This window comes from Strigops habroptila, chromosome W, assembly GCF_004027225.2.
Source record: "Strigops habroptila isolate Jane chromosome W, bStrHab1.2.pri, whole genome shotgun sequence".
NCBI classification, from domain to species: domain Eukaryota; kingdom Metazoa; phylum Chordata; class Aves; order Psittaciformes; family Psittacidae; genus Strigops; species Strigops habroptila.
In genome coordinates this window covers 13,099,571-13,111,440 of record NC_044301.2, presented here as the reverse complement: position 1 = coordinate 13,111,440, position 11,870 = coordinate 13,099,571, and the positions used below count along the sequence as shown (strand labels likewise).

Below are 11,870 nucleotides of genomic sequence, written 5' to 3'. Positions count from 1 at the left end.
AATATAGGTGAGCTGCCCAACCTCTTGGCATTGGTGAGGGTTTTATGGTATAGGGCACAGGGACAACCAGCAGCAGGGAGGGCACCTAATGCTCCTCGAATGAATTTAGGGAAAAGGAATGACCAAAATCCATCAGAAGATGGACACTGGACTCCAGTAAAGCCAACCTGAAAACTGACTCAGATGAGTGAGCACAAACTCTCCCCAAAGCAGAGACACACGCAGGAAGGTGTCAGGAGTAATGGGCAAAACCATGAGTTATGGGTCTTCATAAACCCAGAACCAAGCAAGGAATTGCACAAAAAGCAGGAGCGAGATCAGAGTTTATTAATAATTAAAGCAGCACAGGCATACACAGGCAATGCTCAGAATAACCAAGACAATCATATCAAATTAGCAGCTGATACACTTACCATTACTTTTTCTAATACCAGAGGAAGGAGAATGATTTCTTCTTCAGAGTCTTGACCTGTCTTTGTTCATTTTCCCCCAACTAATTTATGGTGCTTAGTCTAGCAAAGAGGACACGTTATAAACATCACAACTATACTTCACAAAACTTGGGGGGGGGGAATCAATAATTTCTCAGGTCCAATAGCAACAGAACCAAAAAAACTCCCCACAATGTATTAGGCTGAAGCTGCAGTGAGAAGGATTTGCATTAGACATTTCTAAATCTCTCCAGTGATAGAAATATATGCAGCTCCTCATAATGTTTAAGGTGGTGGTTGACTTTCAAGGATTGTTTTGCTTTAAAAAACAGGTTATACATCTGTCTGTGTGGTGGTGGTATCTTTTGAAGCAGACAGGAACCATATAACCTCATGAGATACCTTACACAAGGCAGGATACAAAGACATCAGGAAAACTTTGAAACTCCTCCAAAAATGCCCCATGTGGGGGATAGATTTCTATTTCTGTTTATCCACTGCTTTTCCTGAACATTACTCTTAACACAAAGATTTACTTCTGTTTGCAAGGCAGTGTAGATGCAATTTAACAAAGACAGTACAATAAATAGTAGTGTTGCAAAATAGAGTTTTCCCCAGTTATCTCATCAAGACAAATGCTGATGGATACCTTAGAGATTCTCGCTTTCTGTTTCTGATGTTCTCAGCACCCTTGGGACAGGCTGAGTACTCAGCATCTTACTAATGAAAAAGTCATAGAACCAGAGAGGAAAGCAACAGAAGATGCAGAGGGGCATGTAAGCCCCTTTGCCAGGGGTGTACAAGCCGTGTGGTCTCTTGGCCAGCAAAGCATGCAGGACAGTGCTCAGCACAGGGGAAAGGTTGGCATCATAGTACACAGGCATGTGCAGGAGGTAGTCCTTGCCATAGGCTTGCCTCGTGTCTGCTGGGAGGTTCTCCATCAGCTCCTTTTCTTGCTTATCCCACAGGTCAGATGTGCCTTGTATACCTACAACAGCAACATCACAGTATAGCAAGTGGGTTTGGGACTGAATTAAACAAAATCATCTATAATTAATAGTCAATAAGTTGTTCACCACCATGATCCCGATTCCCAGTTGTTCTAAACTGGGTCAGTGAAAAACAGAGAAAAGAGCTGGTTAGCTGTGAATGCTTTTACCTCGAGGAGAAGGGAAAGTATGAAGCACAGACTTAAAAAAAAAACCCCCCAAAAAACCCCCACAAAAAACACACACAAAACAAACAAACAAAAAAGGGGTTCATGCACTATTTTGTTACCACCTCCACCTAAAAAGGCTCACAGCCACATCAGCATTTTTTCCTTCCCCCCACCCCCCACCATTCTGCCCTTATTGATTTTGTGGGAATTTCTAATCAGTATTTATTAACATATGGGTGTTACAGAGGAAAGACAGGCAAACTAAGGTGAACAGGATTCACTTGTGTTGGCCAAGTGCTAAGCTCCTCTTTCACAAGTGACACTGGTATTTCAATAACTAGTTTCATGAAGGGAAGGGCTTGTATTAGGCCAGATTTCTTTAAAAATTAATCATTTCCCCCCCGCCCCATCTGCATCATGCAGGAATGAAAGCAGTGGCTTTTCCAGTGCATTTATTGCCTATCATTCATTAAGCATTGCAAATAACTAAAAACTTTAAATAAATATTTAAATCTCAAATACGAGGGCTTGTTCTGATGCATGAAGTTTTCATCTAGAAGTCTGACAACAGGGCCCTGAAGGTAAAACCTTGGGCAGGTACCACTGACCATGCAGGTACTGTTAGAGCCCAGTGCCCTGCAGAACCTCTGCCCAGGATGGGAGGCATTCAGGGGAGCAGGGATTTATGAAAAAGGCCATTTTGGTTTTCCATCAGCTTAAAAATTGTCTCCATGAAGTCACCAGGACTTGCTGAGCAGACAGCAGTGGGATTTGATGTTGTCCTCAGGTAGCTGCCAGGCATGTCCACAGAGCAGGAACCTGTGTGACACCCACCCTGCTCTCAGGTGCAGCAGCAAATGAGTCTGTAACCCAGATGGGCTCTGCAGAAAATGCATGGAGCAGTGGAAGGAGGAGGGTTTGGAACAGAAAGCAGCAGGAGTGCAGCAGAAAGAAGGAGTGGAGAGGAAATACCAGAGAATATTGACAGCAAGTAAGCAGGATGACAGGTATCGCTGCAGACACTTCAGCACAAGACAGAGCTGTTCAACAAAGAGAGTTCTGGTATTAAGAAAGGTAGGACTGACAGCGAGTCCTGAAGCCCTCATGCAGGACAAGCAAGGCATAACTCTCAAATCCAAAACACCATGACGCTTGGTTTAACTTCAGCAAAGCTACAGCAACAGGAAGACACCAAACTGCATGAACCCTGCCCTGTCTCAAAGCAAAGAAAGCTCTGCCCAGGAGAAAGGCTGCACTTGCAAGGCAGAGGCAGGCAGATGCAGAACTGCAGGGAACGTTTCTCAAAAAAATGCAGATTTTAATTTCCATAACCAACATGAAGAATGGGGAAAAAAGTCCAAGTGCTGAGAATCACTCAGGGCTCTGTTTGAGGATGCTGGACCACAGGGAAAGAAGCGAGGCAGAAAGAACTACCCAAAATATCAAATACCAGCCTGTTCAGAAGCCTGATGGGTGAATTGCAGCAACTTTAATTCCCCATTTGGAAAGCTCTTGCCTCATTACTCCAGAAAACATGGACAGAGCTGCTTTTGATGCACCATATGCAGCATACCTTGGTAGTGGAATGCCTCCTGCAGGAGCAACATAAACATGATAAAGCTCAATGGTGGCTCTTTCCAGCCTTTATTTTCATGATTTAAAAGGAAGATTATAGCACAACCAAAATTATGTGGCTCTCATTGAGGTTAAAGACAAGTCAGTTAAGGGACTAATTTCTTTCTAGAGGTAAAAAAAAAAGTTGTAAATTAACAGTTGCTTATAGCAGTTATGCTCAGTAACGCCTGATAAGACACCTTGTATGGCAGAAAAAACAAACCATATTGCATTTAAGTGTAAAAACTGCTGAAAATTATGATTGCTTGGTTTCAGAAACACAGATAGTGTTTTAGTTCATATAAATAGTGGAGCAATAGTTTAATGATACTGTTCTTGTTGTCACTGTAACATGAATTTCAAGCTCTTTTTATAAACCACAATTACAGCAGGGTAAGTAATCTCAATTCTAGCTTTATAAAGTCAACTTGTCTCTAGTCTCTCTGAAACTAACTGGGAAGAACTGGAAGACAACAGTGGGGAAAACCGCTGTGGACAAAACAAAGTTGGAATCACACCCCCTGGGGCAACAGGACTCCCCGAGACCCATAATAGAAGCAGACCCCCTGCCTATAGTTATATCCCATCTTCTCCCATCCCAGCAGCATTTGTTCAGATATGTTGTGGTTTAAGCCCAGCCAGTAACTCAGAACCATGCAGCCGCTCGCTCACTCCCTCCCCTTGCTCCCAGAGGGATGGGGAGGAGTATCAAAGGAATGGAAATCCCATGGGTCGAGATAAGAACAGTCCAGTAACTAAGGTATAATACAAAACCACTACTACTGCCACTAATAATAATAATGATAATTATAAGGGAAATAACAAGGGGAGAGGATACAATCACACACCACCCACCAACCAATACCCAGCCCAACCCAAGCAGCAATCTGGGCCTTCTGGGTAACTCCCCCCAGTTTATATAGTGGGCATGATGTGCCATGGTATGGAATACCCCTTTGGCTAGTTTGGGTCAGGTGTCCTGTCTCTGTTTCCTCCTGGCTTCCCGTGCCCCTCCTCACTGGCAGAGGATGAGACTGAAAAGTCCTTGATTGGAGTAAGCATTACTTAGCAACAACTAAAACCATCGGTGTTATCAGTGTTGTTCCCAGGCTGAACAGAAGGAGAAAAATGACTGCTATAGCTGAACTCAGGACAGCATGATAGCTGCAGCCTGTGCTTTTGATTTCTGTTCTTAACACAAAAAAGGGCAAAATGTTCAGGTCCCCCTTTTCCTTTGAAAAGTGGGGAAGCTGAGCCTGTTCACAACTTCTTTGAACTACACTGCCAAGCTCTTTTTCTGTTCTGGTATTACCCTGGTAATAAGCACTCTTCTGTCTTTTCATGGCTCCATTTCTGGTTCAGAAGTTTTCCTGCTGTTTATTTTTTTAAAGCCTCTGTGATGTTCCAGCATAGTAGAAACTTCTAGTTGAACCATGAGACCTTACGAATGTCTGTTACCTTTCCCTGCACTGTTTTTCACTTCTTTGACCACATTTCTCATGTGCTTTCTTTGCACTTTCTAGTAATTTACTAGCCAACATTTTTCCTTTCAGCACTTTCCCTTCATCCTTAAGTACCACATACCATATCCAATAGTTGCTGTCTGTTGATATTCTTCTGTCCCAGGTGCAACATGAGTTACATTATCTAGAAGCATGAACCATTATTTCTAACTGTCCAATCTCTATCTCAGCTTCCTCTGCCTCTGCCAGTCACAGATTTGTTTTTCAGTTCAGGCTAAAATTTACCACAGAACTCTTCAGTTTTCCATTTCGCTCTATTTTGTTTGCCGATTCAGGCTTTTTCAGCCACTCCTGAGAGCCCCTGCTCTGTGCTCTTCTCCAGGCTGAACAGCCCCAACTTTCTCAGCCTGTCTTCATTCAGGAGGTGCTTGAGCCCCCTTATCATCCTCGTGGCCCTCCTCTGGACTTGCTCCAACACCTCCATGTCCTTCTTATGTTGAGGACACCAGAACTGTACACAGTACTCCAATTGATACTAAGGGACTAAGGCGAACAGAGGTAAAAACCCCTCCTCGCCTGACTAATGGGAAATGCCCGACACCCCCTACTTCCCCAGGAGGTAGAAATATTCCTAATAAAAGACAAAGGTTGTGGACATTGGGGTGGCAAAAGGGTATTCCTAAAAATTTAATGGATGGACTACCCACTGAAAAATTGGAAAAGCTGGTGTTAGAGTGGCCCAAAATAAACCCTGTGGACCCTAAAGAAAATGAAAAACCCCTACAAAATGTGGAAGGCCCTAGTGACCCACCACTTATAGATTTATCAGAATCTACACCCTCTCACTCATGGGGCGGAAAACTAACTCCCCCACCCCTTGATTGTGAGCGAAGGGGTAGAGGGTGGATATATTTGACAGCTCACTGAAAATAAGGCAAATTACTTGTTTTGTGGGACCTGATCTGGTGCCATATTTTTCACTTGCTTTGTATGTTTTGTATGACCTCATAGAGAACTCAACTCATAATGCTATTGCCAATTGTCCCACAGGATTTCACAGGATTTCACAATTTTGTTAGATGGCTTCTCCCTTGGTTGGGAGTGAGTGAATTAGAAAAGATGATTGTAAATATATCTGCAGTAATTAAAAACATTGAAAGTGAAATTATAGATGCTATGCAGGCATTGCAGATTGAGGTATCCAGCCTATCCCAGGTGACATTGCAAAACTGTATGGCCCTTGACTTGCTATTAGCTTCCCAAGGAGGTGTTTGTACAATCAATCATAAATACAAGCTTCTGCACATACATGGATCAGAGCAGAAAAATATCTACAGATTTGGCTGAAATTTGGGAACAGACAAATCTTGCACCAAGTCACTGGAGACGATACCTCATGGGTTTTGAAGTTATGGTACAAACTTACCTCTTGGCTACCAAATTGGACATGGTTAAAGAACTTGTTTGTAATAATTATAATAATAATTATTTGTGTTTGTACCCTAGCAGGCATGATTCAATGTTGCTGTTCACAATGGTGTTTCATAACTAAATATGGGAAAATAATATGAGATGAGGCTTATAGGATATATGTGTATCCTGTATGTCTCAAAGGGGGGAATTGTAAGCTGAAATGCTAAGTTGTAAATTAAAACCACTCTGTTACTTGTAAACTGTAAATTGGGACCGCTCTATTGAGAGCAAGATAGGGCTGGTTCTTCAAGGTAATGAACAAATCAGAACAAACTGACCCAAACCATGGACATAGTTGTTAAGTAATTCACAAGAGTCTTTTGCACAAGCACAGAGGTTAATCAGCGGACACAGTGAGGAAGACTATCGACGACCACCAGAGACCCCTCGACCACCACCCAGCAAGGAAGCACATGCATAATTAAAATGCAAATATTTTAATTCCAGGAAATCTAGTGAATATTTGTAAACAAATTGGGCCCCTGGGTGGCTCAGTCACTTGGGAGGCTTTGATAAAGCATTGTAACAAATTATACAGTATTGCGGACTGGCTACCTGGAACCCTAATGAATTGGTCAGCGGTGCTCGAGAACCTATTTATAACTTAAAATACATTATTCGGTTACAAGCAATCCTAGAAATGATTACCAATGAAACAGCCCGTGCCCTTGATCTGTTAGCAGATCAGGCCAGGCAAATGCAGACGGCAATATTTCAACATCACATGGTTCTCGGCTACCTGCTAGCCATGGAAGGGGGAGTTTGTGGCAAATTAAATGATTCTAATTGTTGTTTGAAAATTTATAATGGTAAAATAGTAAAACAAGTAACATCTAGAATTCAAAAATTGGCTCATGTTCCTGTCCAAACCTGGAAAGGATAGGAGTTTGACCCTTTTTCCTGGCTTCCTGGAGGCCTGTGGGTTAAACAAATTTTATTTTGTTTGTTATTTGCTTTTTTCAATGTTTTTTTATGTTTACCTTGTATTATTCCTTGTCTTATTCAATTAATTTGGAGTGTTGTAACAAACATGCAATTTGTAACTACTGCCTCTCCTGACAGAACTAAGCAAATCAGATTAATATGTCCACAGAATCCATTGGTTGTAAAAATAGTTTAAACCACTGCTCTTTTCATTTCTTGGCCTCTTTTGCACTATCTCTTTTCTAAAATCACCTGGATCCAGAACAATCTTTGAGACATGGGGTGGTTTGAGAGACTGATCTGAAATCAGACTCCACTGTCCATTGTCTCAAAGACTGGTATGAGAAGCTGAGATGGAATTCCACCAATCCATTGTCTCAGAGATGGGTGGGAGAAGTTCAGATAAGACTCCAATGTCCCCTGCCTGGGAGAAGGGTGTGGAGCTGAAATGGGACTCCACAGTCCATTGCCTGAGAGATGAGTGGGAAAGAGCTGAGATAAGACTCTTCTGTCCATTATCACACCATTGATTGGTGTGAGGAATTGCTGCCCATTATCCCGAGAATTGCTGCAGACAGGTGCAGTTGAAGAGCTGACTGCAAGACCAGGGAAACTGGTCCACCAGGAACGTGTAATACATGACATGAAGAACAGAGGTACTCCCCCCAAATCATTATAAAAGGGGGAAAAGGTAATCACCAAAAGGGACATAGCCATGAGGACTACTCCATGGGGGACACTTCCATGAGGACACTCTCCACCGATGACTACTATGGACCCTGAGGGACACCCTCCATGAGACATCACCATGAGGGCAATTCCATCAGGATACCTCCAAGGGTACCTTCAAGGGGACAACTCCAGAAGGACACCTCCATGAGGACATCCACCTCAGATGACTACTACAGACTCTTGGGGGACACTCGGCTCCGATACCGACTACAAACCCTGAAGGACTCCCACCACCGATGATGACGACGACGGATCCTCGGGACACCACTGGATCCACAGTGGTCACTCTCTCTCTCTGCACCCCGAATCCTTGCTTCATTTCCATCCTTTTTCCAATCCGTCCTATCACTATTCCTTTTATTACAATTATTTCCCTTTTTTATAATAATTGCCTTTTTGTAATAAACCAACTGATCGATTACGGTACTTGACCTCATTTGTGTCTTAATTTCACTCTTGGGATCGCAAACGAAACAGGGTCCAGCACTGGGGTTTTCTCCACTCGGACCCTGATAATTGGTCAGGCAGGATTTCCCCTTAGTAAACCATGTTTGCTGTCACCAACCACCTCGCTGTTTTTCATGTGCCTTAGCATGCTTTCCAGGAGAATCAGCTCCAAGATTTTGCCAGGCACAGAGGTGAGGCTGACGGGTCTGTAGTTCCCTGAGACTTCCATTCTCCCCTTCTTGAAAATGGGGGTTATATTTCCCTTTGTCCAGTCGTCGGGAACTTCACCTGACTGCCATGATTTTTCAAATATGATGGACAGTGGCTTAGCAACTTCATTCGCCAGCTCCTTCAGGACCCGTGGATGGATTTCATCAGGTCCCATGGACTTGTGCACATTCAGGTTCTTAAGATGGTCTCGAACCTGATCCTCTCCTGCAGTGGGCCTAAGGTCTTCATTCTCACAGTCCCTACATCTGCCTTCCAAGACTTGGGCAGCATGGTCAGAGCACTTGCCAGTGAAGAGTGAGGCAAAGAAGTCATTGAGAACCTCAGCCTTCTCCAAATCCAGGGTAGCCAGTTCTGATAGCTTCCGGAGAGGGCCCACATTGTCCCTAGTCTGTCTTTTGTTTGCTACATACCTATAGAAGCCCTTCCTGTTACCCTTGACATCCCTGGCCAGACTCAATTCTGATTGGCCTTAGCTTTCCTGACCTGGTCCCTAGCTTCCCAGACAATGTCCCTGTATTCTTCCCAGGCTGCCTGTCCTCGCTTCCCCCTTTTATAAGCTTCTTTTTTCCCTCTAAGTTTCCTCAGCAGCTCCTTATCCATCCATGGAGGCCTTCTGGCCCTCCTGCCGCATTTCCTTCTAGTCGGGATGCAACACTCCTGAGCTTGGAGCAGGTGATCCTTGAATATCAACCAGCAGTCTTGGGCCCCCCTGCCCTCTAGGGCTTTATCCCATGGAACCTTACTAAGCAGGTTCCTGAAGAGGCCAAAGTCTGCTCTCTTGAAGTCCAGGGCAGTGAGCTTGCTGCATGCTCTACTCACTGTCCTGAGGATCTCGAACTCAACCATCTCATGATCACTACAGTGAAGGCTTCCCTGGAGCATCACATTCCCAACCAGCCCCTCCCTGTTGGTGAGCAAGAGGTCAAGCATGGCATCTCTCCTTGTCGGCTCCTCTATAACTTGCAAGAAGAAGTTGTCTTCCACACAATGTAATGACTTACATTATAAATTGGAGAGACATCAATTTGATAGATGGACCACTCGGTGGATAAAAAACTGGCTCGATGGCCGCACGCAAACAGTTGTGGTAAATGGCTCGATGTCCAGTTGGAAATCTGTAACGAGTGGTGTCCCTCAGGGATCGGTGTAGGGACCGGTCCTGTTCAACATCTTTGTCGGGGACATGGACAGTGAGATTGAGTGCACCCTCAGCAAGTTTGCCGACGACACCAAGCTGTATGGTTAGGTTGATACGCTGGAGGGAAGGGATGCCATCCAGAGGGACCTTGACACACTTGTGAGGTGGGCTGATGCCAACCTCAGGAAGTTTAACCAAGCCAAGTGCAAGGTCCTACACCTGGGTCAGGGCAATCCCAGGCACAGCTACAGGTTGGGCAGAGAAGAGATTCAGAGCAGCCCTGCAGAGAAGGACTTGGGGGTGTTGGTTGACGAGAAGCTTAACATGAGCCAGCAGTGTGTGCTTGCAGTCCAGAAAGCCAACCTTATCCTGGGCTGCATCAAAAGAAGCGTGACCAGCAGGTCAAAGGAGGTGATCCTGCCCCTCTACTCTGCTCTTGTGAGACCTCACTTGGAGTACTGCGTACAGTTCTGGTGTCCGCAACATAAAAAGGACATGGAGCTGTTGGAGCAAGTCCAGAGGAGGGCCACGAGGATGATAAGGGGGCTGGAGCGCCTCCCGTATGAAGACAGGCTGAGAAAGTTGGGGCTGTTCAGCCTGGAGAAGAGAAGGCTGCGTGGAGACCTCATAGCAGCCTTCCAGTATCTGAAGGGGGCCTACAAGGATGCTGGGGAGGGACTCTTCCTTAGGGACTGTAGTGGTAGGACAAGGGGTAATGGCTTCAAACTTAAACAGGGGAAGTTTACATTAGATACAAGGAAGAGGTTCTTTACGGTGAGGGTGGTGAAGCACTGGAATGGATTACCCAGGGATGTTGTGGATGCTCCATCCCTGGCGGTGTTCAAGGCCAGGTTGGACAGAGCCTTGGGCCACATGGTTTAGTGCGAGGTGTCCCTGCCCATGGCAGGGGGGTTGGAACTAGATGATCTTAAGGTCCTTTCCAACCCTTACTATTCTATGATTCTATGATAAGCATGTCTATTCCCACTGAAATCACTGTGACTATCCACACATAAAACTAGACAGATGATTTAAGAGGTTGCTTAATGACAGTCCCAATACCAGTCAGGACTAAATGTTCCCTGAGAGCCCAAATGCACAGACACTTACATACATTCTTAAAAATAAACACAGATATTCATACACAAGTAAAGGACAGAAATATTCATACCCATGTATTTAAACATGTGCACACCTGCAGAATTAGACCCTGTCTTAAAGACCTCCTCCACCTGGATTTGAGACATGCTAATAGATTGATGCAAACAAACCTACACCATAGAAGTATTTATTTCTCTTTCCATGTGACAAAACTATCAAATACAACTTTAATTAACTTCTCCAAGTTTTAATGTCAGTATTAAAACATTGTCAAGCCCGAGGCAAAGGTCATACTCGAACAGGCACAGATTCTATGGGGATAAGTCTGCACAGGCTCTTCACACTAATCATCCCTTGCAAGGGATTCCTTCCCAAGTTACATAGTTTGTAACTTGTTTTATTAATACTGTAAACTATAATTTGACTTTTAGTTTTCATTTCAAAACTGCTTTTTAACAACATATATAACAGCCTTAGGGAAACCTCTGTCTTGGATGCATGCAAACTTTGCTAGAATCACTAAGAGCTATGCAGGTGTAGCTTCAAAGGCAGATTTGGGACCTATAACTTTAATTCATCCACCAAATGGAGCTCCAAAATCCATTAAGGAAGAATAACTATAACCATCTGCCTGTATTCATCAGGCTGAAAGCAGTTAATCAAACCTAGTGGACATTTTTACTTTCTTCTTTCTTTCTCAACAGCTTTGAACACAGATGCAGCCTTTCCATAATTAAGCTGAGCATAGTAGCTCCTAGACAGATTAATTCTGGAGAGCTTGTCAAAAATGTCAGATGGCATACACGTTCTATGTCTTGTCCCTGGGATTTCTGGGATTTTTATATTTATTTCTTTATATATATATGCATATATGGGCAGATTCAGGACACAATTATTAAAATTAACAGCTCCCTATATCCCACACTCTTAACGCATGACAATGACAGCAGCGTTAGGAGAACCCATACTCTATGATTAGGTATATATTTTCTCTCTCCTTTAGGGATGCAAGTCAGGATATCTCCACCGCAAACGTCTCTGGGAACTGAACCGAAACATGGGATGCAAATGGCCACTAGAAGGCAGCTATTTTCTCTCACTGCTGAACCACATTTTTATGAGTAACTGAAGGGCAAAATTTTTTGTAAACTCATTGA

At 43.9% G+C, this 11,870-nt stretch overlaps 1 protein-coding gene across 1 annotated transcript; it reads right to left on the bottom strand.

Moving 5' to 3' along the window:
* Window positions 1-1,081: 1,081 nt before the first annotated feature.
* LOC116915248 (estradiol 17-beta-dehydrogenase 2-like) lies at window positions 1,082-4,547 on the bottom strand. The gene is made up of 3 exons (XM_032919633.1): window positions 4,517-4,547; window positions 3,054-3,182; window positions 1,082-1,419 (listed from the first exon to the last, which is right to left on the bottom strand). The coding sequence occupies exons 1-3, from the start codon at window positions 4,545-4,547 to the stop codon at window positions 1,082-1,084; spliced, it is 498 nt and encodes a 165-aa protein (XP_032775524.1).
* Window positions 4,548-11,870: the final 7,323 nt, after the last annotated feature.